The 27,938-nt window shown below is 45.2% G+C and overlaps 2 protein-coding genes across 2 annotated transcripts; one reads left to right on the top strand and one right to left on the bottom strand.

The window, feature by feature from the left end:
- Positions 1–15: 15 nt before the first annotated feature.
- Positions 16–3,056, top strand: LOC122614454 (integrin alpha-PS4). The gene is made up of 6 exons (XM_043789017.1): positions 16–780; positions 868–970; positions 1,038–1,622; positions 1,681–1,810; positions 1,873–2,238; positions 2,297–3,056. Exons 1-6 carry the CDS (start codon positions 16–18, stop codon positions 3,054–3,056), a joined length of 2,709 nt encoding a protein of 902 aa, XP_043644952.1.
- A 305-nt stretch (positions 3,057–3,361) lies between these two features.
- On the bottom strand, positions 3,362–27,684 carry LOC122614777 (transient receptor potential cation channel trpm). The gene is given in 32 exon segments (XM_043789429.1): positions 3,362–5,263; positions 5,329–5,486; positions 5,737–5,874; positions 6,139–6,159; positions 6,162–6,344; positions 6,460–6,844; positions 7,217–7,513; positions 7,784–8,016; positions 8,420–8,543; positions 8,625–8,746; positions 8,846–8,945; positions 10,921–11,066; positions 11,250–11,440; positions 11,630–11,787; positions 12,007–12,156; positions 13,224–13,280; positions 15,244–15,396; positions 15,465–15,676; positions 15,746–15,935; positions 16,001–16,193; positions 18,417–18,518; positions 18,700–18,856; positions 18,926–19,112; positions 20,063–20,210; positions 20,610–20,766; positions 21,684–21,820; positions 21,974–22,133; positions 23,174–23,246; positions 23,407–23,547; positions 23,619–23,781; positions 25,897–25,979; positions 27,152–27,684. Coding segments are annotated over 32 exon segments (6,099 nt in total). The 5' UTR covers positions 27,491–27,684; the 3' UTR covers positions 3,362–4,222.
- Between the last annotated feature and the right edge of the window lie 254 nt (positions 27,685–27,938).

Here is a 27,938-nt window from a genome sequence, read left to right on the forward strand (position 1 = left end):
GATCCAAATGATGGCATGCTCAGGACGAAAGGCAAGGACTACCAGTGGTTGGGCGGAGCGATGGACGGCGGCACCAGGGACTCGGATAAGCTACTCGTGTGTGCCCCGCACTTTTACACTGTGGTTCGAAACGAAAGCGCTATGAATGGGATGTGCTACATGCTGAGCCGCACAGCTGAGCAAATTCGTTCCACAGACGTGCAGGAAAAATGGCCATTTAGAAGAGAAGATAAGCAGGATGAGCTCAACTACAGAATGGGTGAACTGGGACTGAGTGCGCATGTGTCGGATGATAACTCGAAGCTTTTGATGGGAGCACCGGGAGTCGATAATTGGAAGGGATCGGTGCATTTAAAGCAGCAAGTGCACCGCATACACATGAACCATGGAAGACAAAGGCGTGGAATAAATATGAACACCGAATGTCCCGAGTGCAACCCAGAGCCAAGCAATTGGGACCAGCAGAACGACTCCTACTTCGGCTATGCCGTGAGTTCCGGCTTCTTTGATAGCCAGATACCCAACCTCCTGTATGTGGCCACCGCTCCTCAAGCCAATCAACATTTTGGCGAGGCCTATATCATTAATATCACTACAAACAGCATCATTAAGCACAAGACATTCCACGGGAATAATGTTGCCGATTACTTCGGCTACTCCGTTCTGGCGGAGGATCTCAATGCAGACGGACTAACAGATGTTATTATATCCGCACCCCTATATGCTATGCGTAATTCCTACGATGATGGAGCTATTTATGTGTTTATGAACCAGGGCGATGTGAGTAATTATGACGTACAAATGACGTCAATTTAGATGAGACACAATCTTAGCTACCAGTTGACTAATGTCTCCTTATTATTGCAGTTCAATTTTAAAAAGACGCTTATTGTGTCGCCAGCGGGTTGTGGTGGCCGTTTTGGAACTACTCTATCGCGAATAGGCGATATCAATAACGACGGTTACAATGGTGGGCATATAAGAAATATAGATATGATCTGAAAGAATTTAAGGCTAATATACATTTTCTTATACAGATGTGGCAGTTGGAGCTCCCTTTGCTGGAAATGGATCCGTGTTCATCTACTTGGGCAGCGGGAATGGGTTGCGGGATCAGCCGAGTCAGCAACTGAATGCTCCTTCCCAGGAGGCCTCCAAGTACGGATCGCACATGTTCGGCCACGGGCTGTCCCGTGGATCCGACATAGATGGCAACGGATTCAACGACTTCGCGATCGGTGCTCCAAACGAGGAGGCGGTGTATCTGTATCGCGCCTATCCAGTCGTTAAGGTGCACGCCACTGTAAAATCCGAGTCTCGGGAGATCAAACCGGAGCAGGAGAAGGTGAACATCACCGTCTGCTATAGACTGGATACCAATTCCACGTCAAAGGCGCTACTGGAGCAAGAGCTGAACATTCGGCTGGACATCGACACGAAATCAAAGATTAAGCGGGCTATGTTTGCCGAAGAAAAAGGCAGCCAGGTGCGCTTTAAAGCAATGGCATGTCAACAAGAAAAGTGCATGCAACTGCAAGTTGAAATGGAAAAAAAAGCTAAATTTGATCCAATCGCTGTGGAGATGCAGTATGAGCTGTCAAAGAAGATTCCCGTTGTTGGAGGTACGTTCTGAGATTTCAGCTTTGAACAAAACTGTGAGACAGTGAGTTTCTTCAATAGATTTCTGCGAGGACTGCGCGGTGGTGGATCCTGCGGAACCGAAGTGTCTTACGGAGAACATTAATTTCAACTCGGGCTGTGCCACCAATGTGTGTGTCGCTGATTTGAAGTTAAGCAGCATCAACGCGAGGTGCGAAGAAATCTGGGTATCAACGTCTTGGAATGTATTAATACAAATTTTGAACTCTACAGTCGCTCCACGTTCGTCTTGGGCACCACCGATGTCCTGCGCCTGACCTACAACATCACCAATAATGGCGAGTTCGCCTACAAGCCTCAATTCACCGTGACGAGTTCTGCCAACCTGAGTTTTGCCCAGGTGCCTGGACACTGCAAGGTCATTGACGCCGTCATGGTCTGCGACCTTAACCATGGACAGCGTATGGGCAAAGGTGACAACGACTCCCTAACCATCAGCTTCGATGTGAGACAACTCAGCGGTCAGTTGCTGGAAATCCAAGCAGAAGTATTCAGTGCTCGCAACGAGTCTAGTCCCGCGAACAACAAGCTAACCAACGTGATAAGTCTGAGGGAAGAAGCCGACCTCTATGTCAGCGGGTATGATTATGCTTACTATTAAAACTTTCTCTTACTAAACTCCTACGTCACTTCACAGGGTGCAGAAGAACGATCCCATTGTTCTTAAGGGGTCTCCATACACAGCGGAGGTTGTCCACTACTACGAGGTCAAGAGCCACGGTCCCAGTACTCTACGAAACTTGACGGTGTCCCTCTATATTCCCGTGGCCTACAAGCAGTCTGGTTCCACAAAAGTTATACATTTCTCTATGTCCACCCCAAAGATACAGTCCAAGTACTATCACGTACTGCCTATGAACCTCTACTATCAAAATGACGCAATGACCACGGACATCGCCAAATTCCATGAGCAAACTACTCTGTTCCCTTCCACGGCCCCACAAAATGAGAGTGCCGAGTATCTCAGTGGAAACGCGGATCAAAACTCGAGCATATCGCTGTTGGACGAGAATCTGCCGGTTGCTAACACCCTTGTGCTCGACTGCCAGGATAGCAACGTAACGATATGCCACCAGGTGGAAATGCGACTCGAAAGCGGGCTACAACTCAAGCCGGAAGAGCTATCGAACCTGACTGTTAGCTTTACCGTGGACCTCACGGACGCAGAGGACATCTGGGAGTACTTCGTCATTAAGACCGACTTAAAAGTGTGCAAGATAGGCGATCCCACTTTAAGTTCTTTTACCATACAAAAGAAGATCCAATCGAACGTTATATGCAAACATCCTGAAGTGGCCATGTGGAAAATCTTGCTGTCCGTGATCGTTGGCATTTTGGTGCTTTCGGCCACAACATATGTGCTTTACAAGGTTCGTATCAATTCGTCTCAGATTTAATTGATTTATTGATTTAATTGATTTACTTTATAGCGCGGCTTCTTTAAGCGAGCCATCAAATACGAACTAACACAGTTAATTCGAGATAGTTTTGAGGACGGGATTATAAGAGCAGAGGCAGAGGAGGATACTGAGTGTGCGCAGAGTTGGAGTAATATGCTAGAAAATTATGAATGAATGAATTATGTGGTAATCTTCTCAATTATTCTTCTCAGTTCATGAGATGAGTTTCTAATTTTAAATTGTTAATAATTTATTTCAATAAAAATAACGTACAATTCTTAACATAAATAAGTACAATCATAAATATTTTATTAAAATGCATTGTTATTCTTAACCCTTGAAAATATTTAAAAATCTAATCTAAATTACTAGCACACACTGGCCAAACATGAACAATTTTAGCGATCTTTTAACATACCTATAACATTTAGTCTATGTATGTACAGTAATATCTATGCCGCCGAAAAAGGCAGTTGCACACAAAACACACGAATTTCCCCCAGATAAGCAAGTAAAATGTACTATCTAAGAAGACGTTATACTCGTACACATATGATAACACACATTGCCAAACAGTACAGATCGTAGTGAGCTTCGTAGACTACAAAATGGAACTTCGACAGGGACAGTATAAGTACATTAGCTGCGATAGGTTTCTAATTGAGCTGAGGTAAGTGCTCATGATAGGCTTGGATAAAGTAGTGTGGTTGCTTTAAGATATGTCTCTGTGAAAGTTGCTTGCAACGTTGCAATATGTATGGCTGACTACACCTAGGAGTTTGTAAAAGTACCGAGTATGTGAATATGTGCACCGCATAACTCCGGCGTTTCAATATGCATATTTTTGGTGGTTCCTATTGTATTGACATTAAACGAAAACAGATATTCTATACGTCTGCCCTAATAGTGTACAACAACAATGAGGCTTTCTAAATAAATACTTGTATAAAAATACAGAGAATTTGTGAACTATGTATTGTCAAAATCATTAACACGTACTTAACTGGCGACCCCTCGAATAAATATGCATAATCTCTGATATCTGTTTCCCAGACCCCAACGCTAGTTTATCAACTTACTTATCACCCCACTCCTATGACTAGTTTCCCCATTGAGCACACTGTGTGACACACACGTTTCATTGGCCTAGACCTTCCACTTTGCTAACACATTGTCTCGTTGAACGGCGGATCCTTTTCCGATTCGGTGCTGCTCTTGATGTTCGACGATAGTTTGGCGATCTCGTCCTGCACCAGGTGGGTGCTGATCTGGGGTATGGATAGCGCCGGATTGCTGCTCTTGGCCGACGAGCCGACGGACTCATCCGTGCTGGAGCTGCTCTCCTTCAGCACATTCATGCCCAGCTTGCTCGCAAAGGGCTGCGGCTTGAGCGTGGAAATCAGTTTGGCCTGACCAGCCTGGGCCGCCTCCGGTGTCTGAGGCACTGCCTCTGCCACTGCGGACGGCTGAGACGGCTTGCCCTGGTCCACGCTAAACTGTTTCTTTAGCAGCATCGGACGCACTGGCGGTGCCGGCGCTGCCTGCATCGTCACTGGCCCCGAGGAGCTGAGATCCAGCGAACTAGAGCTCTCCTCTCGCAAACGCCTGCCATCGGCAGCGCCTACCGAGGCGGTACGGATGGGCTGGTAACGCGCCGTGGCAGTGCCGCCCACAGCGCCAACGCTAATGCTAATTCCCGTCGCCGAGTGCGAGTCGCCGGCGTCCAACGAGGGCTCCGCCGTCAGCGAGGGTGTGTCCACATTGTAGGAGCCCGTCAGCGAAGTGTTTGTCTCGTTGGAGCTCTGCTTGATAAAGCGGTACGGATGCGCCGAGTAGTCCGTTTCCGTGCTGGAGTTTTTCTGCAGGCTCTCACTGGACTTCTTGAACAGCCGGCCCTCGTAGGGCGGATTAAGGAAGTCACTGGTGGCCCGTGTGGGCACTAACGGTGAGGGATACGTTTGCTGCTCCATCGAGGAGTTGCGCTGCCAGGGGCGCTCGTTCTTCAATTGGAAGCCGCTCGAGATACCGGCCATGGCACCGCAGCTACCGGCCCCGCTGGTATCGCTACTATCGCCTCCGCCGGCACCGCCACCTCCACCACCGCCCATCAGGTCGCCATCTACCGAGGGCTTCGAAGGTGACAGCTCCACGGCAGTCTCTCGGCGCAGCGGGTAGCGATGGCTGTAGTCTATGGATGCGCCAATCTGCGGAGGATTACGTTCGTGAGTATTTGATAGATATAGATATAGTTATAGATAGACCACATTACCTCGAATCCCTGGGCGCTGGCATCGATTGAGCCGCGGGACTCGATCAGTCCCTCTAGAATCATGTAGTCGTTCTCTTCGCACTCCTTCAGATGCTTCTTCTCCAGCAAAGCCGCCGCTTCAGCCCGCGACATTTCTGTTTTGGGCCGGTCCAAAGAAGCTGTCATTTAAATGGGGTAAAACAAGCGTGAGTTGGGTGTCAAATTCAATAAAAAATCAGGTGTGATGGCATTCATTTCGCTTTGGTGGCGGCGGAAGCAAGGCAATGATACGGGTATTGCGCATTCACCCGGTTAGTTACACACTTTGCTCACGGTTCTTGAAACGCCTCGATGGTAAGCAAACACGGGTGACTAGGGCTCAGTGGGATTCGTAACCATGTGCTCCTCGCGGCCTTGGGCCTGGCTTACCTTTGTTACTCGGCAGGGATACCGTGGGCGATGCAATCATGTGGCAGACGCTCTCCAGCTCGTCCGTGATCGAGGTGTACTCGCTGTGCAGTTTCAGCAAGATATTTCTGGAGGGTTTCGCATGCAATACTGATTTACCTAGAGTTCGGAGTTCGTGGTTAGGTTCAAAGAAAAGATGTGTGCGAGAGAACGAACAAAATAAAAACTTCATTCGGTTATGGTCAATGGTTATTGGGGTACAGTGCTAATTTGTTGGCCAAATCGGTTTGCTGGATTGGTTGTTTTGGATTGGTTTTCGTATATTTTTTGGGATTAGGTGGAATGGAGTGACGGGATTAGTAGCCTGAATTTTGAGCGCAGATCAGAGGCTGGCACGGCTTCCATCCTTCGATGGTTGCTTACCCGGATGTGCGGAACCCTGGCCACGGGCATATCCTTGTCGCTGTCCGGTTCCGATTGCGTGAGGCTCATCTGGCGGCGGGACAACGAGGCCAGCTGGTTGAGGCTGATGTGCGACCGGTTTATGTCCGCCCCGGTTAAGGAGTACGTTTCCGAGTTGCGGCGACACAGGGACACCGTGCGCTGTCGCAGTGCTCGATGTCTGGCAGCTGTTTGCGATAAAAAGTTACTTTTATACTCATTTCATACTTCTTATACTTTCTTGGGTACAGAGAACAGCGAACAGAACACAGTGCAGTGAAAGCTGTGCGATGAGAAAATTACCCTCAAAGTTGATGTCTGGCGTCGCATCATCAGAGTTGTCGCCTCCGATGAGCGTCTGGTCGTCATCGTTGTTGCCCATGGGCGTCAGGGTGTCCTTGCTCTCCGTGCTGGCACCCGTATCCTGGCGCACCGTCACGTACGGAGTCCGCTTAACCGTCTCACAGGTCGATGGACGCTGCGACACCGGAATGTAGATGTCCGAGTCTGCCTCCGACTGCATCGACGCCTTGCGGACCACCTGCTCGTTGAGCGCCTCGCGGGACTTGACCACTTCGTCCGGTTCCTCCGGCAGAGGCACCACCTCAAAGTGCGTGCCCTCGTCGAAGATGTAGGCATCAGGACGGACCTCGGTCAGCGAACGGTTAAAGCGGCGCCGGGTGGTGACCTGGATACATTTAACACAAGTGTGTGCACAGAAAGAAAAAATAGGATGTCATCGGTTCAATAATTTATTTCACATAAAACATTTTCTAACACATAATTTCAAAGTATAAATAACGAATAAATAAACACAAACTAAATTGAATCATATTAATAATTGCTAGCGGTCACAAAAATTCTTCTGAATTAAAAGATTCTGGGTTAAAAGAGAGTCCACGAAATGTATAATAAATGTGATGTCAAAGAGCCTAGGGGCAAAAGCATATTCGTAGGTATTCGAAGCAATCTATTTATTGGATCGAAGAATATCAAGTTCAGAATGACATTTTCTGTCCCAGTGTGCTTGGTATTGCTGCGATATGTAATTCAAACGCACCTGAAGCGAATTCAAATTCAGACCGGCACCCAGGCCAAGTGGAACGATGGCTCCTCCACCACCACCACCACTACCACCTCCGCTACCACCATTTCCTCCGCCGCCGACGCCGCCGCCCTCCGTGTCCGAAATCGAGATGGTGCGCACGCGCTGCATCTCTCCGGGAATGTTAATCGTCGAGCCGCGCAAATCATCCGCACCAGCCGTGTGTGTCGACATGAAGCGATGTATGACGGCCAAATGCGAGAGTATCTGCTCCGAGGATTCCTCCATCTTTCGCAATCGGAACTCGATGTTCTGCAAAAGACACATGAAAAGTGGTAAGAAATCGAATTTAATTTCCACAGCATATATATATGCTTTTTAGTAGTAGAAAAGCTGCAACGGCTGCAGTAAATGGTCATTCGGACGTGTCCAATTTTCAATTCAAATGTAAAATCGTGCTGTCAGAACCCATGTTACTTCGGATAGCACGAATCACACGGGAAATTTGCATAAAAATGCAAACACAGCATCGGGATAAATGTCGAGGCAGGTGGGATGATGATGGTACTGATGTCTACGCACCTGAACGGTGGCCGTTTGTATGTTTTCCTTCTGATTGATGTCCTCGATTTTCTGAGACATGGTCTCCACCCGCTCCGTGGTGTTCTTCACCCGCTCGTCCGTCGACTGATTGAGGATGATTTCCTGTTCGTGGAAGAAGCCCTCGACGCACTCCTCCTCGAAGTCGTACAGCCGCTCCAGGTCGTCCTTCTCCAGGAACAGTTTGAGACCATTGTCCCGCTGCACCTCCAATCCTGCGGATTGCCGATCAAGTGGACACATGTTACATGGCGAGTCAGGGGGCATAAAAGTACGGGCGAAAACCAAGAATGAACAATAACAACAGCGCCCCGGGGCAATGGGAATGCACAATGGAATGGAAATGGAAATGGAAAGTGTGGCAAATCGTTTCGCCATAACCCAATTAGGAGGTGTTGTTATTGTTGTCGCCAAGTGGCAAGGTTGATTTCAATACAAAAGAGCAGGTGGCGTATACGTAATGCAGTTAGTTACAGAAGCACACACAGTCGACACAGTTGGGGCAGGCACGCAGGGAGAAAAGTTAGATATTTGTACATTATTGCTGCTCGGCTCACAAGGCCACAGACACGATTGACTCACAGGGAACAAAGCTAAACTTGCTCATCCCGGGCTCACCTTTCGCCTTCCGCACACAGTACTTGAGCAGCGAGTAGAAGTGGCACAGCGCGATGAAGGGCGGCGGCAGGACGGGCTTCTGCTGGTACTCCATCACCACGGTGAACCGCTGGAACATCCACACCTAAGGGGCACAAATCATACCAAATTGTGAGTATATTTTACGAGAAACCTCAAACCGCATGGATTCGATCACAACACTCACCTGATGCGAAACCGAGTTGACCTCGTTGAAGATATTGTTGAACACGGCGATGAGCAGATTTATCAGCAGAATATTGGCAATCAGGAGGTACATGGACATGGTTATCGGCGTTACCCAATGGCCTGTAATCCAATTAGTTGGTGTGTTGGTGTTAAAAGTGCGGCATCAATACTCGCATGTATTCAGTGGCCGCCATCTGGATTCGGGGGCCACATACTCACCAGTGACGCAGCCCGGCTGGCTGGGATCCTCGCCGCAGGGAGGGTCGATATCGCCGGCGAACACCTCTCCGTACAGCATGAAGTAGGGCTGGAAGATGACCTGCAGAACGATAAATTAAAATGACCATTAAAGCGCCATCTGATGGAACCGGGGGGCATCGCCATCGAGACATGGAATGGCCGGGCGTAATTCAATTTGCGCCCGTCGCCCAACATAAATGCAAGTTATACACATTGAAACACAGTTTGGTTATTTTTAGCCATCACCTGACGATACTTGTGTGGGTGGTTGGGGTTTTTGGGGGTGGGCAGGTGTCTGTGTGTTGGGGATGCAAGTTATTTGATTGCTAATTTTCCGGGACTTTTCATTCGAAATTGGAAACAGCATGCTAAATATTTACACATCGATGTCTCCCCATCTCATTTGCATATAACAGCTGGATTAATGGCAAATGCTCTTTGATTAAAACTCCAATATTTGTCTTATAACTATCATCACTTATTCATTGCTGACCTAGGGCTAATATTTGCATTACACGGCTGCAGGCAGCTTAAATTATTTAGCATGCACAACTGAAAACTGGCATTAAATCAAGGTTGAAGATGTCGAGCAGAAAAAGACGAAAGTTAAAGAAAAATCAGATGGGTGAGGGCTTGTTATAAATATTCATAAGCGAAAACAGAGTACACACATTTACCTTAAAGAGGCACGGAGCCGGTCTAAATACTAGTTTGTACAACATGCAGAATTGAAAATACGGATTGAAATTAATGCATTGGAGCGGAAAGAAGGAGTGGAGTCTGGCCAAACCCTTGCAAATTCAACACGGATTAGGTTTGACAGTCTTAAGTGGCAGATTCCAAGCGGACTTAACAGTTTCCTTTGCAAGAGTCGAAAAGGGAAAGTTGAGGATGCGAGATTTCGGAGCAGAAGTAGGCTTTAGGGATCAAGAGACAGAGGAGAGAGCAAAAGATACACAGGTACGAGTATACGAGTATAAACATTTTGGGGACACAGTCGAACTTCCAACGGAGTTAAAAGTAGATAAAAACGGGGTCCACATAAAACTCAGGTTGAAATAGAATACTGGGCACACACTGATCTCCATCAAGACACAACATTAACTATAGACCACACCAATATGCAGCAGATATATCTGAGTATTATTATTATTTTTATTTTTTTTTTTTTTTTTTTTTTTTTGGCAGACGCATCTAGGGCATTCTACAGTCGGCTCTCTATATAGCAAACCAAGTTCATCAATCACAAATGGCGTTACATTTGTCAAGTTGCCGCTCGTCAAATTCGAATGCTCATTGTGGGTGGGCGGAGTTGCAGATGTGGCCGGCGGAGCTGTGGAGCTGGAACCGGTGGTGGAGCTGGCTGCAGTGGTGGTCACCGGTGGAGCACCCATTGTATGATAGCCACGATGATAGCTGGAACGGGTATTGTGCCCCAGGGCACCTAGAAATCCGGGCGCCGTTATGGAGCCGGCAATAACCTGGCATTTTGGCAATTTTCAAGAACATTTAACGGGCGATTTATGCGATTAATGCGATTAATATGACAAAGATGGTTAGTGAAGGCGATAAAGTGATAGATTTGAGTTCGAAATGTGGGGGACAAATGACAGAATGACAGAATGGCAGAAAGAAAGAAAGAAGAGTATAATACGAGACAGTCAATTTGAGCGGCATTTGTTTGGTGATTTTGATTAAATTCTAGTTAGTCAACTACTTAATGTAAAGTGGATTGAATGGAGCACCAATCGACAAAACTACTCGTACGTAAAAATGATTCGCTTGCACCACTACTGAGGAACGCAGGCCAAAAACTTGCTTTGCTTGCTATTAAGTAAATGTATGTACTCCGCATCGTTGGGTATGTATATTTAAAGTTAAAGCTGCAATTGAAATCGTCGAAAGGACACACTCGCTTTCACTGTGTGTGTGAGTGTGTCGGTGTGTGTTAATGAGGCTGACATACGCACATACACTCAGATCGGGGGATTAGTTTATTTACAGAAAGTCGACAGGACATGTGTAAAGTATATATCCGTATATATATAGCTTACCTCCTTGATGAGACTCCAGGTGGCTTGTTTGTCGGGAAAGAGAATCGCCTGTCTGCTGACACCAAAGCTCATCAACACGACCGCCAACAGGACCACGAAGTAAATCATGTTCTTCACCATCTTGCCCATCATCGTGACCAGGGGTCCTGAAACATTTTATAATATGAAAGCTGCTTCTCCGCTTTGTTTATTGAATTCAAGGAATATAAATATTCAATCTAAGGTCAATTGTAATGGTGTTTGGAAGAGATTTATGTACCTCATATGTACGCCTTATTTATTGGCTTAATTTAGCTCAGTTAATTTGGTTTTCGGAACTAAAGACTCACCCAGATATTTATTCACGCCGAGAATGTTCAGTATTCGCAGGTACCAGTATATGCTGTCCACACAGTAGATGACTCGTCCAATATCCATCGTATTCGGGCGGAATCGAAACGCCAAACCGATGACAAAGAGTATAATGGCTGCTCCGTCGCACGGATTCCACATATTCCACGCCCACACCGAGAACTTATGCCTGCTCGCCGAGTTCGAATTAATGGCGCCCAACGTGGAATCGTTAATTCAAGCGTAAGAGGCACATATTGAAGACATAAAGTAATGGAAATTCGCACAACTGTGAAATACGCCCAGCTTCATTTGCACTCATCGCCAGATGCAATTAAACACAAATGATTGAGGTGTGCGGGTATAGGGGTCTACTTACGTAATGGCCACCGGTTCCGAGGATATTATCTCGCGCGCCTTTTCGAAGCCCAGCGTTGTGATATATGCTATGGAGTACCATTCCTGCCACCGCGGCATATCCTCCATCTTCACCAGCACAGTGAAGGAGAACATGATGAGAAAGAACATATAGGCAATCTGCAATGGAAAAATGAGGGCTTAGTAACTGAGAAATTGGTAATCAAAACTGGCTGAATGCTCAATATGGTATACCTATCTTCAGCAATAAATAGCTACTCGATGGAATCGAATATGAAAACTTATTTATATACATATACTATTATTCGCCCAGTGCACTTGCATCGGAAATGAATCCAACTACCCCCAGCCAGCTCGATAGTAATTTCCGCCACTTACCGAATCCGCCCAGAACTTGGTGATGGGTGCCGTGTAGAACTCGTAGAACTTCTTCTTCAGGCGCAGCGGCTGGTGCTGTTTCACCTCATTGTACTCGGAAAGATTGAAGAACTCTCGAAATTGGGCGGGATCCGAGTCGGTGAGTGAGACCTGTGGAGAAATGACGACGGTATTAGTGGGCCAGCAGGGGCGAGAGCGAAGGCCGAGTGGCGCTTGATAGTTTTCGGACTTAATTAAATCATCAATGTGCAGTGAACATTCAAAGGGAGCCACGTGGGGATATATTACATTGGGGAATTGCGTATACGCCCCGTTGAAGCGGCGTGTCAAATGTGATTTAGTTGGCTGTCTAATTAATTTGCTGGTGTTTTAGGCTCGATTTGCTATTGCTATTTATACGCGTGTTTAGTTTCCAGACACAACATGCAGAACAAATTAATGAAGTTAAGCATTATGCAAATCAAAATGTTTTAGCCGCGGGGTGTTCGAAATGTGCTGACAAAAAGTAGCATAGAGCAACTGTACTACTGAGGAAAATCGAAGAGGATTTAATAAAAGGTGTACTGTTGAATTCACACATTTTCTACGCATACATTTTCGCAAATGAAGCTACGAAATGCGCATTCCAAAAGGGAATAAAGGAAATATGAGGCAAAACTACTAAAGCCAGTTACAGAAATGCCATTGAAATGATAAAATATCTTGTGGAAGTGGGAGTAAATTATATCCGGGTTCAACTAACTTTGGAGGGCTGTTCTTCCGCTCCAGCAGTGAGATTAACCTGTAAAATTGATACGATACAAGTACTAGGACATTAGAATGGCGTGTGCGGTTTTCAATTGCAAAATATCCATCCCTATGCAGATGGGTGTCTGGGTACGAGTATAACTGATGTGCTGACTGGGTGATACCATTATGTCATATGTAGAGTTTTCTGGTGTCTTTGCCTAGGAATCGAGCTACAGTAACCAAAGGGGAAATAAAAACAAACAAGGGGGGGAACGGCATTTCTTTTTCTGTTCTGTGCTGTCACTTCAAGTTTACAAAATGTTATGGTCGAGCAAAATGGCAGTCTTATCGCATTCTGAGTCGAACATTTCGATGAAAAAATACGAGTAGGTGGTGTATGAAGGGCTGTTTGGTGTGGGTTGTTTCATTGGTTGGTTGATTGGTTGGTTGGTTGTTTGTTTGTTTGGTTGTTTTGTGGAGCTACTCACTTTGCCATTTTCGTGTACTTTTGTATCGCGCACTGAGTAAGAATCCGCCAATAGAGCCTGCAACGGTTCACGCACATTTTTCGCATTTATCAGATATGAAATCACTCTTTAGTTTTACTTTCTAATGGGTTTTGAGCGGTGATCTTTGGACATAGTACTTTAGTTCAGATGAAGAAGTGTGTGTGTAGAGGTGTGTGTTTTAGGTACAGGTTTCCATAATGATTTGTGGTGCAGGAAAGTTGTTTAAGTTGAAAGTATTGCAAATACTTCATCACACATACGTAGGCATTCCACAGATATGTACATGGGGGCGAACAAACTACTATTAAATACATTTCCTCTTGCACTCAATGGACTTTAATTTGATTTCGTGATTAACAGATTAACCCCTTCCAATACAAAAGTGGGTGGCGATGGAGCCTGAACTGGTGCAGTGCCCCAGTAACTGAAAAACAATATTTGCACAAGTGCCTTGCCTCCTCTCGTCAAGTCATTCAGTGAGTAGTTTGACATAGACCTGATGGCATTTGATGTGGTTTTGTTGGCAACGAATGCTGGGGGATGATGCTTAGAGTGGGGTTTGTGCCGAGATTATTACTTAATTTAACTTTAAGCCAGCTCCCGGCAGTTGCCAATGAATTTCATTACGCTGCTAATGGATATTCGCACTTAATTCGAACTAAAGAGGACTTTAAAATTTTATGGGAAGCATTAGAGGCAAAAGCTACTCGAATGTAACGAGGGCGGGCAATATTCGGTAACTTACATCTGTTGAATTCGAGACACTCTTAAAGGAGGGCGAGCTGTTTTCAGCTGGCATTAGCTTGCACTTTGGGAAATACACATTCAAATGATGGTTAGTGGTGAAAAAAAATTACATTAAGAACTGGGCGAAATGTAATGAATTTTAAATGAGTTCCCAATTTTTAGTGGCCACCTTTCAGGGCTGTGAGTTGTACTAAACTATCGAAGGAGATGAAACGAGCACGTGTTTGTGCTCCCGATTGATTGGGCTGTTCTATAAATAATATAGTAAACCAACATAATCAATAAAACACAAAGTTTTCAGTGACCCAATATTCAAAAGCCCCCTTAGAAGAAAATTCGTTAATTTCAAAAATAACTGGAGCAGAAAAAGTGTAGCAACTCTTGCACCAAAACCAAATATTGATTTTTCTTGTTTTGGTCTTCTCAGGAGTGCCACAGAAATATTTATTGCATTAAAATCCCTTTCAATGTTATGTTCAGAGTACGTTATAGTAAAAATAATCTTGCAAAAATTCTGAAGTGATGTACACTTTTAAAACGTTGTATTGTGCAAGGGAATTTTATAGTTTATGTGGTCTTCCTGCACGTCGCTTGTTAGATTTAAATTCATAAATACATGTATACCAAATTACGATACAGATCAAAGAACAAGTATGTAAGAGTCGAATAGTGTAGACAGATATTTCGGTTTCGAAAGCAAACAAAGTAAATAAAGTATAGTTGTGTGATCTGGCAACCAGAACAGATACAAAGATACAGAGATACAGATATAGAGAGATAGAGAGATAGAGTCAGAAACAGAGCAGAGACAGCAAAGAGAACATATACATGTGTGTATGCATATAGATATAGACGACTTGAACACCAAAGAAACGGAAGTCAAGTATTTGGCATAGATCTGATTGATTGTTACTACCTTGTCGCGATTATTAGCACCCGCGCCCATCCTATATCTCAAGGAAATGGATCTTTTGGCTTTTAAAAGGGCGCTCTATAAACAGACAGATTTGAATTTAGGATTGATGAACAGCAGAGCGATAATTTGGTCAGTGGTTAATGGTAAACGTTAGACGTAAGGTTAGTAGAACAAATTGAATACTGAAATTGAAACTAAACGCTGAAACTGACGCTGAAAACGAATAAGGCACACACTTAGGACTGGCACATATAGACAACGAAACCAAATTAAATTGAATGTTAGTAAGAAATGAACAAAATAACTTTAAATTACTGCAAACACAAAGCCAAATACCTCGGCATCCGGCTGCGAACGATCCGAGTCGTCATTGTCCAGATTCTGGTTCTCCAGATGCTCCTCCTCGGTCTGCGGCATCTGCTGCAGCTCCTCCTTCGACTTGAAGTCCAGCTGCCTGATGTACAATGGCATCGCCAAGCCCAAGATGACCTGGACACACACAACATACATACATTCGTAAGGCAACCACAACATCAGTGGACCGCTGTAAGTCATACCTTGAAGTTGGTATTCTTGCGGGTTCGCAGTCCACCCATCCACAGATCCGCCAGGATCACCTGACTGCAGGGATGAGCGAGGAGGGCACGATGGTTGGCCGCCACAGCCAGCGAAAGGCAGCTCTGATTTGACCAGGAGTGCAGCTCGCAGGTCAGCAGTCTTTGCGCCTTCTCCGCATCCTGTCGGTAACTGAAGTCCAGCAGCTTGTTGCCTAACACAGAAAATAATAATTCTCCATTTCAATCAAGTCATTTTAATGACTTGTCTTGCAATGTCTTACCTTTGCTCTCGAACTCCTTGGCGTAGGAGCGCAACTCCTCGTAGATTTCCGTGTCCAAGTCATCCTCGGCCGCCTCGTGGGCCATGGCCTTGTAGAGCTTGCAGGAAACGAGTGACTTGGCCAATGCCTCCTCGCCATGTGTCCACATGAGCAGCGCCATCTGCTGTCGCTTGGTCAGCACGGCCCAGATCTGAAAAGTGCAATCTGGATGTGCAACAGGACGGATGAGTGATGGGCCAGCCGAAAAGCGCTTACCAGCAACTCGTTGAATGGAAACTCGAAGAGGGCCATTTCCGAGGTGAAGGGCAGCAGGCCGGTGACCAGGCTGAGCGAATTGGCTCCGGCATATCGCTGATATTGGTAGGTGGACGACTTGCGGCAGGCATTTGCATAGCTGTTCATAACCTTGGCGTAGATGGGCCGGAATTTGCGGCGCGTGTAATAGGATCTGTGGGGAGGCAGAGGGCGGAAATCGAGTTGGGATTGGGTTGCTGCTCTCGTCCGGCGGCGGTAATCTAATACTTCTTGACGATTTGCCACAGTAATTTTGCATTGTGTCTACTTTTCCGAAAAGAATACCCACGCCCTGATGGACATCCGCTGCTGCAGGGATGCTTGAATAACAATGAAAAAACGGCTCCATTTCGATGCTGTTTTTTCAGCTGTTGGCCATTTGTTTGCGAACAGCTTAAGAGCTTTCCATCGCGAAATGCAAATGTAATTTGGTTTGGTCAGGACACTCAAGAACGAATTTATTTGGCTGGCACAATACGAAGGCTGAGAAGCACCTGGCGGCGTTTTACGAGCGCACAATTAAATTCAGCACATCAACACAAATGCCGATAAAATATTTATGACAAAATAAAAGGCAAATCAATTGACTTGCCCCCGAGAACCGAGGGCAACCAGCAGCAGACCTGCCCAATTCGAATTTTATGTTAATCAAATCCCAAAACTTTAACACATTTAATTACGCCCAAGCTGGCAAATTTGTGAGCCTGCTCTCGACATTGACGACACATTTAAATGTCCGAAGTCTAGACATTGAAAACGGGGCGCAACAGTCACCCGAAACAGGCCAAAAGCAAACCAGAGGTAAGCCAGTCGACCGAGAAAAGGCCAAGGACCGAATCTGAAAACCCTAATTTAATATAAACACATCAGTTGTGACGCCGGCTCATTGCCCAGATAGCCATTGCCATTGAGATGGGCATTTGGCAGATAACTTTCGGCCATCGCAGGTCCTTTGATTAAAGCACAAAGGCCAGAAATCACGGAAGCCTCGAAGGCTGGAAGGCTGGTATGGTCGGGAATAACAAACAGAATGGAGAACTACAAAGACAAGTAGTGTCAAATTTGTTTGTTTATGATTCAAATAAAAGAAGGGACTCCGCACGCATGGCAAATAAGGGCGCAGGCCATTTCAAAATGGCTTTATTGAAAATAACATGCGTTTGGGTTGCTAGCAATGACAGGGACACGAGCAATTTAAACTGATTGCATATCAATGGGAATTGACTTGAAATCAGAAACATTGCCTTTTGATAGACTTGCTCGATGTAGTGGTATTAAATGTCAGATTTTCACAAATTCTTAGCTATAATAACAAGCATGTTCTCTGTCGTTTTGTTAAACATTTTAATTAAATTCCTCATCCTTAACCAGCCAGAAGCTGGCAGACTTTAATGTTTGGCTAGTCCAATCAGCACAAGTCGAGTTGTTAGGGCCACAATTGCTGCAAGATTTTTAATTAAATTGAGTGATTCCGGGGGGCGGTCAGTTGCTTAACTAACGTGTTTTTTATTGAGACCACAAACCGCTCTCTGGCCCAAACAGCCGCAACTTATGAGCGATATTAAACAGCATTGTGGTCGTCGGAGCAGCGGCGTTAACTGAATTTAAGCAGCCCTACCGCGTTTTCGCCTTGCTCGCAAAATATTAATGCTGCATAATTAAGGGCTGCTTTGCCTTGCCCCGCCATTCTGTGCCCTTTGACCTGGCGCCCTGCTCCTTTCTGATCCTTTCAGCTCCTTTCTGCAGCATCACCAGCGCACCAGCAACGGCATCAACATGACAAAGCGGAGCGAAAGTCGCCTGCCAGGCAACGAGGCTCTTGGTAACTTGATGTGCAAACTTATTACACTTTCATGAACAAATTTCTCAAACATTCAGCTTAATCCGCAACACGTTCAGGATTGACTTTACCCCTTTTACCGCCTTTACCTCTTTGGTCAGGCAAATTGCGGTAAATGCTTTCCTTTTTTCGGCCAAATGGAAACACAACAGCTTTGTGGCTAACTGGCGAGGTGTTTTTCGTGGTCTATTAATTGCAAATATTTTCGCAACTTAATTAAATGATTCAAAGTTGAATGGGCATGGGAAAATCAGTTTCACCTACGCTTGTATTTTAGTTTAAAATATCTTTGTTTATATTGCACTTTAAAAATACAATAAAGTGATTAATTTCCATATATTTTAAATTATTACCGCAACTTAGCAGTCGCAGCTAAGCCTAAAGGAAAGTAATTAAAAATATTTTGAGCTGCTCCCTCAGCTATTTGTTTTTGTGGATTTATGAAGCGCAAATAAAGCGGCTTATCAAGTTCTCCTTCAACACAAATCGTGGAAAAAGAAACAGCTGAAAAAGCTATAGCTATAGCTCTGCACTCACCGATATGCGCCGCCCATTAGTTTATTGATCACCAGGCCGATGTCGTGGAGCGTGTAAATGTAGCCCTTGGGTATGTGCGGTCGGACATCGCGCAGGATGTAGCTGTGGGCGGAGTGGAAGAGAAGAGGGGGAGAAGGACACGAGGACAATGTTGAAATTTACATAGGCCGAAAGGAAAATATTGTTGGGGCAACAGCAGGCAAAGGGGGAATGTGGTCAGGTCAGCATGATGGGTCGTCGTCTCTCAATGGGTCGTCCACTCTCAATCTCAATCTCAACTCACCCCAGCGTGTTGGCCGGACCGTGTTTGGTATTGTAGAGCTCCTCGAGGCGCGGTATTGTCAAAAATTTCTTCATCGAAACGCCATTCTCCAGGAGTAATTTTACAAAATCGATTCTATCGTGCTCCAGCGCCTGCATCATGGCCTCGTCCAGGGCGCCTGCAAAGACATTGTAAGTTTCGAACTCCCCCCGAATGCCAATGGCAGCAAGTCATCATCATCACCCACCATTTGGCCATTCCTGGCCGTAGACGAATATCTCGCTGCGCGCTATGTCCACCCGGTTCCACGTCAGGGCGAGACTCAGTTGCTCCGGCGGACTCAGATGCTGGGACTTGAAGAGGGCCGTCAGGATGGTTTGATCCAGTTCCTGCGCCTCGCCCTCGGGCTTTTCCTGTATGCGAAAGACGGTAATCTAGCAAAGAAATTGAAAAAATATATATGTACATATATATACACGTAAAAAACGCAAAGTATCTATTAATGTTGCTGCCGTCGAACATAATTTGTTTGCTTAGGCCTGGCCCCCGGGGCAAGGACATACTAGATCCTGCCACTGCCGCCGTCGAGCTCATTCAAAAACCAATTAAATCCGTAATAACATCTGCGGCGGAATTGACGAAATGCCGGCTTCTTGGGCCCACAAAAATACTGGCACTCTCGCAGGAAACTGACTGCTCCTGCTTCTGCTCGCGGTGATTTAAAATTCATTACACGTTCAATTGAATTTGGTTGCCTAATTATTTCAACGGGTCTACGGGCATTAATTAAAAATTTAAATCGCTGCGCGCAAAAGTCTCAAGTGATTGAAAAGTTCGCCTCACACCCCCAGTTTACTAGAAGCTTCAATCATCTCTGCGCAACTTAATTGAGCAAAGCCCCTGTTGGGTTATGCGATTTTAATTGATGGGCTCAAACCTATAAATAATACCATGGAAAAATCACCCGGGGCGACTTTCTTCACCTGCTGCTGGTGTCACTACACTGCGACTGGGATATGTATAAATATTTAATGAATTATTATTGCACTTCACGGGAAAGTTAGACAGCTTAATAGTATGCCATGCACATGCGTATGTTCCACCTGTAGCATAAACTTTTCAAGTGTCTATTAAAGTCATTAAATCACCCTATTACAACGCATTTAATTCCTCTTCACCGGAACTTTAATGCAATTAAAATGTAGCAAAAAATGGGGACAAAGAAAGGCCATTAGCTTATTGTTAATTACCTCATCATTAATGGCATCGTTCTCCCACACAACTTTTTTATTAATTACGAGATTTCAACTCTGAGGGGACTGCTTATGACTTTATAAACATACTCCTTAAGTAAGAGATGCTGTCCATCGCCCACCCTGCTCACCAGATTCTTGTTCCGCGTGCACTGCAGCAGCTCCTGGTAGAGCTTCTCGGACTGGTCCAGGCCCACCTCGAAGGTCTTCTGTATGGTCCCGATGAGATAGTCCCGCATGGACTCCAGCACCGGCTGCTCCTCGCCATCCGAGGCATATCTGCGTATAAATGTTGTCAGATACAGCAGATACAGCATGGTCGCAGCACGAGAGTGTGCCCAATTATTCAGACTAATTAAACAACAAAATTAAATGTGGCAGACAAAAAGGTTCGCCTGGAGGATTGGATGCCACCCCGGTCCCCGTTTTCTGTGTGTGTGTGTTGGGTAAATTTGAATAATTTGCCAAATGTCGCGTGCCAACAGGCGTGCGTTGGGTGAAAGGACACGGCGACATGTTCTTAATTAAGTTTACGCAAACTGCGGTTTCTCATCAAGTTGCCCCGGCAACTCCGGCTTTAACTCGAGTCCTTCGAGACACTCCAGTGCCGCATATATGTACTAGTATCAGCTAACTTAAAGCTGAGCAGCTCGAATATCTGCGTTCACATCTACTCACTTGTGGACGAAGGCCAGCAGGTCGGCGGCACGCCCGGATCCGTCACATACGACCACCGGAACCGGCGGCGAGTCCGTCACGTACTCGAGCACCGCACGTATGGTGTTGGTGCCGCCCTCGATCACCAGGCAGACGACGGGCGTACTGGAATGTGTGACTACGGGAAAATGGCACAAGAGGTTAAGATTTGAGTCGGTCTATCCGTTGGGGGACATGCAACGGGGATTAGTCTGATTCACAGGGTGCAGCCGCTACTGGGGATTCAACAGGTCGATTGAGACTCGTCACCTGGTGTCAGTACACTCAACGCAAATGTGTGTGTAACAAAATCGAAAGATTGTATGTCGAATTGCGAATACGAATAAAATTATATCTGTTTACTTGAAGAGAGGAAAATGTTCTGTGTACTACAAATTATCCTTCGACTAAATGAAAAATTATAGTAAAGCTATAGTAGAGTTCAAAATAATTGAATTAAATTACGATTTTCTTGAAGTAAGTGTGTTCGAAAGATGATTGAAATCTTTAAGCGAGCAAAATAAGCAAAAGAAACGAATATCTGTATACCGTTTGTTTTTAGCCAGTGATTCTTTGCTAGAAGTATAAGTAAATTTTAAAAATGTCTTAGCAAACTGGTTTCATCAGGGTTTATGCCAATATAATAGACGAGCATATTGATTCGAAAACTAGCCATAAATACTTGAGTACTTTAAAAATGGAAACTTCTTTTCTTGTATTTAATAAATCAAATCTATTCTGTTCTATTCAAGCAAGCCAGCTTTTGGCCCATCGAACCGAAAACATTGACTCAACCAATGTATAGTTATTAAAATCGCTCTATTCAAAATACGTAAAAAAGCAAATCTTTTGTATTTTCCCGAGTGCAATAGTAACTACCAACAACAGCTCGCCACATCAGATTGAAAGCCCGGCCATTCGGAGCTTAGCCCGCGGCATTGGCCATGAAAAGAAATGGCTTTCAATGGCCAGCGATGACAAGGAGCTTCAATCTGCGGCCTGATTGGCCTTTTGTGCTGTCGAGCTGTCATATCGTGGCTTTTGTCCTCGACTTACATGGGTGCAGCTTCAGGTTGGATATGAACTTCTCCAGTTTGCGCCGCAGGATCAGTTCGGCGCCGTACTTCGCCTGGGTGCCATTGTCCACCAGCAGAAAGTACGCATGCCGGTTGTTCAGCACGGCCAGCTTGGATCTGAAAAGGAGCGAACAGGTGATTGCAGTGATTGCTGTGATTGCAACAGGTTACTCGACTTAATTGCTGTGGGAATCGCCACAGCTAATACCCATGCATTTTTAAGCGCATTTAACTTGTTGCCCTGATTGGGCTCATAAAATATGCACTCACCTGGGCGAACTAATGCTGTGGCAGGGCACTTCGCGGTTGTGGCCCAGCAGCTCGTGATTGCGCTCCACGATGCCCCAGGGGGCGATGCCGATGCTGACCACTCGTCCTGTCCGCTGCTGACCCTCCAGGAGCAGGGCATCGCCCACTTGCTTGGTGACGCCTGTGTGCCGAAGCCGAGAAGCAGAGGAAGGACAACAATGGCCACGTTGAGCAAGTGCGTAAACAAGTTTGTCTCCTCCTCGGAGGATTGCGATAGTCTCACCCGCCCACGCGACCTTCAGAGTTTCAGAGTTTCAGTATTTTATATCTAAGTTGAGGGGCGTGTCTAAAATTTAATAACAGCTCGAGCACAAAACTCGGACGACAAAAAAAGGACGCAAAGCATTCGAATGAAAAATGTAATAAAGTATATAGCATCTCGATGCGACTATAGCATGCGCTTCTATCCAACTTACTTTTGTATTGTTGTACCAGAAAAGAAAATATTCGTCCACTTTTTTGCATGCCAAATGATGCAAATAAAATAAATAAAAACTCTTTAAATAAAACCTAGGCAGTGGTTGAACTTTGAAAAAGTGTCAGTTTTTCTGCAACGCCGTGAACGTCGTCATGTTTTGCACTGACTTAATTACATTTTTATCGAACAATTTCATTACGAATATACACTTTTTATAGGGCACTCGTTCAGGAATCGAATCAAGGCCAAATCCATAAAAAGGGAACCAGCAGCCACTACATATTAGGGCAATTTTCTGGCTACCCCAATGTACTTATGTCCACCCTTGCCGACTTGATAATCCAATTTATTTGGGCTACCAGATGCACCCACACTCACACCCACCCACTTCTCCCAATCTCACAGTGATCCTAATATACCCAGAGCATGGGGCCACTGGGTAGCACAATATGTCGACTGGCAAGCAGTTGAAGTGTGTACAATCACTGGCTGCGTGATTTCCGTTTGGGATTTTATTTATTTAATTTTCGACTGGGGTCGCTCATCCGCACTCGGCTCGCCTCATTTTCCTCTTTAAGTTTTTCCGGCCCCCATTTCGTTGGTTGGCTGACTGGTTGTTTGTTTGTTTGTTTTCCTTGCTCATTTTTCTTTGTGCCTATTTAAGTTGGCCCGCCCGTAATCGTTGGCCATAAAACCGGGTAGTGTCCTTTCATAAAACTTAAATGAAACGGAATGCTGCTCACCGGTGTTTGTGCCGCCGGTGAATATCCAGGCTCCAGTGGTCTTGGCCGCCTTCAGCAGTCCTTTGCGTATCTCCTGCGAATCGAATAGAAATCAGTTTCCAGTTTCGTTTTCAGCCGGCCACGGCCATTCAATTAGCGTGTGACACACGACCCTTCTTCCACTTCTTGGTATGGGTTCCCTTTTTGGGACCAAAAGTTTTCCCCAACAACCCGCCACCCGCCAGTTTCCTCACCTTTTTCAGCTTGGCCTGCAAATCAAAGTTGGCCTTGCCGCCCTGCACGGTGATCAAAAGTTTTGGCAATTCCAGATTCCATTCCTTGGTGAATAGCTGCACCAGGAGTTCCGGCCGCGTGTCGAACGACAGGCGAACGTACTGGAAAAAGCGCCAAAAGTTATTAAAGAGCCCACTAAAAGTGATTGCCCCGGATGGGACGCTCCTCCTACCTGCGCCTTTGTGGGATGGGCGCCGCCCTGGAACTCGATGGTTCCATAGGCATCTGTGGGCTGCGGGCGGGTGTGCTTCGTGGGCAGCCAGAGGTCTCCGGGCGACCCACTCTCGATGCCAGGTATCGTCTGATGCGTGATCTGGGCCTGGCCGCAGCAGCATCTGCAAATAGCAAAGTTACCCAAATGAATATCGCTTTATTAATAAATAACACCCAACTTCAAGGGTTGCATGCTACATACACGTAAATGGGTTTTTTTGTAACTAATGTTACTCCACTCTACTTCGCAAAAGTTGCCATTTACCAAAAATGTAATAACACTAAAATATTCGCCACGAGTTCCCATGACTTTGAGTAAGGAACTTTGACACTTGGCTTTATACACCTTTCGCTAATGATTCTTGAAAAATATATTTTCAGAAAAACAAAAAATCGTATTAAAGTTGCTAGTTATTTGATGATTTTCCATTCTTATTCGATTATAAAACCAATCAATTTCACCAGCTTTAATACCATTGACTAAACACAGAAAGTATAGATAACGTGAGTACTTTCGCTTCGAAATGATACGCATCGCAGATATCATGGTTCATTTCATATATGGTTCATTTTAATATATGCGGCATACACTGTTTTTCTGGCTCCACCTTGAGTTGCAAGAAATCCATCTGCAGGTGACTCCTGGCCCAGATATTCCTGACCGTCGAGTGTGTTGACTGACTGTCAGGATATGTGGGTGTAAACGATATTCGGCAAACAACAGCCAGAGTGCCACGCCCCCAGAGCATGGTACACGCATCAGCCTTAACCTGTCACTTTGTTTGCGATGCCCACGTGGGGCATAAGGCGTTATTTACGCCCCCGTGTGCGTGAGTGTTGACTTCGTAGCCCCCAAAAATATATGTGGCAGCCCCAACCAGAGCAGCAATAACCTGTCTGACCCGATCCCACCTACCGACCCACCGAACCACCGACCGACTATCTGTCTGTTTGAGGTCTGCTGCTTGCCAGCTGATGTTCTTGTCAGGTGCTTAAAGTTGTTTGCTAAATAATGCATTTCAATTAGATCCCCGCGCACAGCCCGCCGCAGTTTGAATCGGTTTGAATAGAATTAAATAACCAAATTAATCGACGCGTGTCTGTGGCTCCACTCCACGTGCCGTGGGTGATATGCGGTAGACATGCCAGACAAGGATAACTTTTTTCACCGGGAGATACAGTGTATTCAATAGGCCATTTCTAATTTAAATCTTTGCGGTTTCCACTGTCTATATATATTCCTTATGTTATCGAATGCAAAAGGAACGTTTTATTTAATTTGTTTATTTGGCTTGCACACATGATTAAGTTTGAACTTACTGGCAGAGAAATAAACAAGTTTCAGTTAATCAGTTAATCAGTATATAGCGAATTTTTGAATATAGTTCAACTGCTTATACAAATGTATGTATGTATTATCCATCCAGATTTATAATGAGCTTTTAATTACTTGTAAACCAAAATATAAAGTCGTACCTTTCCTGCTTAAATTTCAGCGCGAATTCCTATTTATAAATGCAATTTCGCCTTGCCAAAGTTCAAAGCCTGATAAACAACAATCTTGGCGAATTAATTTTAATTAGCCAAGTTTGAGTTACAAACTATGGCTGAAATTCAACTGGCCCAGTGTAACTACTAGTGCAGATGCTTTCCGTGGAGATGACTGCCAGCTACCGGTTTCTACCGGTGAAAACGCGGGGCGTTGGGGGGAAATTGTAGACCGGCGGGCAAATATTTGGCAAGCCAGGTGCTGATAACAGGGCTCCCATCATGTAAAGTCAAGGGGGCCATAAAGCCATCGCTTGTCCCGCCAGTGCAGTGCTGTCCGTGCGGAAAACTTTCACCAGAACGTGAATCCGTATCTATCTGTATCTGTATCTATATCTATATCTACATCTGTATCTGTATCTGAATCGGTTGGGCCGCGACCGGACCGGGTTTATGGCACATTTATCTCAATTGCTGGTTCCTGGGACAGCGGCTGTCATAATAAACAATAAATGCTAACGCCCAAAACGAAACTAAATACTAAATACACAGCGATCTAGGAACTGGGCCAGTAGCGATTCACTGCATCTCGGCGAGCATTTTGATATGCGAAACTGGGTCAACAGCTTTCGTCTTGGACTTGGACCCCCGACTCCCTTCACGTTTTCGACCCCCCTTATGTTCCAACGCTCTGCTGCCATCCAGAGGATGAATTTGAATGCAAATAAATTAAATTAGGTGCCACTTACTTTGTATCGTCCTTTGGGCATGGTATGAATTTGATGCACTCGCGCTTCTGGAAATTTGTCTCGATCCAACTACGCGGCTGGTGCTAGATTGAACAGAAGCGAAATCGGTTAAAATATTATTTTTACAACTTGAACATCGTCGCGTTTAATGCTCATAGTTACACTTTATACACTGATAATACGGCTAGAGGAGCAAATGGAAAATAACTTGAAGGGAACAAAAGATTCGATAAGTATACGAGTACAGAGCAGCGAAAGAGTCACAGAGAATGACTGATATCGAGGACTTTTAGTGCAAAATATATGCAATATACATTTAAAGATTCAAATTTGTCCAACAAAAGTTTAAATTCTGGTTGAAATTAGAGAGGGTTTTAATAATTACAGCATGAATAATTCAAATAAATAAAAACCCAGAGAAGTACAAATTAGATAGCTATTATTATTTCAGGATAAACGACGTCGACACAATACAATCACTATTCAAACATTACTAATTCGAAAACAAATTTATAAATAAATTGGTTAATTGACAACGAAAACAAATGTAACAAATAAAGATACGCATTTACAGAATAAAATATTTACAATGTGGATGGGGCGGTTGTCGTAGGTTTCTGCATTGTTAACTCATATATTTACATTTGCAACTGTTGAATTAACCCACTTTTACTATTCAACTAAGCAACCACACAAATGCCGCTAAATAAACGTAACTTTTACGTATGCGTTCAATATTTTTAAAAACAATTTAAATTCACAACTGAGCTGTTAGTTTTACACATATTTTGTTGTCTTATTCACCTAATACTGATTTCTAAGCTGGAGTAAGTGGTATTTTATGCCGATAAAGCTTTATTTTGCTAACAATGGCGTGCCAGGTCTAAATATTTTTCTGCTTTTACATCAAAAACTATTTGCAACCACAAAGCCCTATAAATATGATTGGCAGTGTTCATGCACTTTGATCGGCTTATGTGAGCCAAATCCAGTCACGTTTTCATGCCGACTTGAATCCTCCGGCATTCGCACAATTGATTCCAATTCGAAATCAAAACTTTGGCCAACTGCAACTTTGGTGTTATCGCAGCAAACAAAGCCAAAGTGGCAAACTTTCGAGCAACACCAAGAGTCAAACCAGCGCTGAGCCCACAGAGGGAGCAAACAGCTCCTGGGACTCCCAGTGGTTAGCGGGCAGATGGTTTGGTTACCTCCACTTAGCAGAGGTTACCACTTAATGCGGCGAATGGCCTACCTCCTTTAGGGGTTCACTGCCGGCGTGCGCCTTGAGCAAATCACGCACGTTGAGTATGAGGACCTTCGATAGCGTCGAGGAGACGGAGGAGCGTTTCCGCATCCGCTGGCGCCGACGAATGCCCCGCGGCGTGGAAACTGGAGTCCTGGATGTGGGGGTGCCGGTGCCACAAGTGGGCAAATGGGCTGCCGTTTCGGCCGCAATGAAGGCGGATGTGGAGGCTCGAACCGAACCGACGACGACAGCCGGCGTGTTGCTGTATCTGCGAACTGTGGAAAAGTCCTTGGATATTCGACGCACATATTTGTGGAGGGCGAGCGGGGAGTCCGTAACCACCATGCTATTGCCGGTTTCCACGCTATTTTCCGCTAATGTGCTCTAATTAATTGAATTCGCTGCGTTTCGCGAGCGGCGGCAGCTGCAACACTATTTGCATCCCCAACCGAACCGGGCGACAGGTGAATCTCGACTGACACGCACCTGCAGTCCGCAATTTGGTGCAGCCGAGCTCAGTATGAAAGGCCAATCTGCGAAAAGGCATCTCCGTTTCGGAGTGGCTGTGCCAGTGGAAGTGGAAGTGGGTGGCAGATCGCTCTTGAATAAGATAAGCCCATCTAGAGGTAATTCGCCTAGTTTCATTTAAAGGTCTAAAAGCTTTTTCATTGCATTTGGCAGCGCACCCAAAAGTATGGAGCGAATACGAGTTTATTAACTAGAAACGCAGAGTTGATTCCTATTACAGCCCAGTATCTCACTGCCAAATGGCCTTTTGTGGACTGCCAAATTG

Source organism: Drosophila teissieri, chromosome 2R, assembly GCF_016746235.2.
Source record: "Drosophila teissieri strain GT53w chromosome 2R, Prin_Dtei_1.1, whole genome shotgun sequence".
Classification (NCBI taxonomy): Eukaryota; Metazoa; Arthropoda; class Insecta; order Diptera; family Drosophilidae; genus Drosophila; species Drosophila teissieri.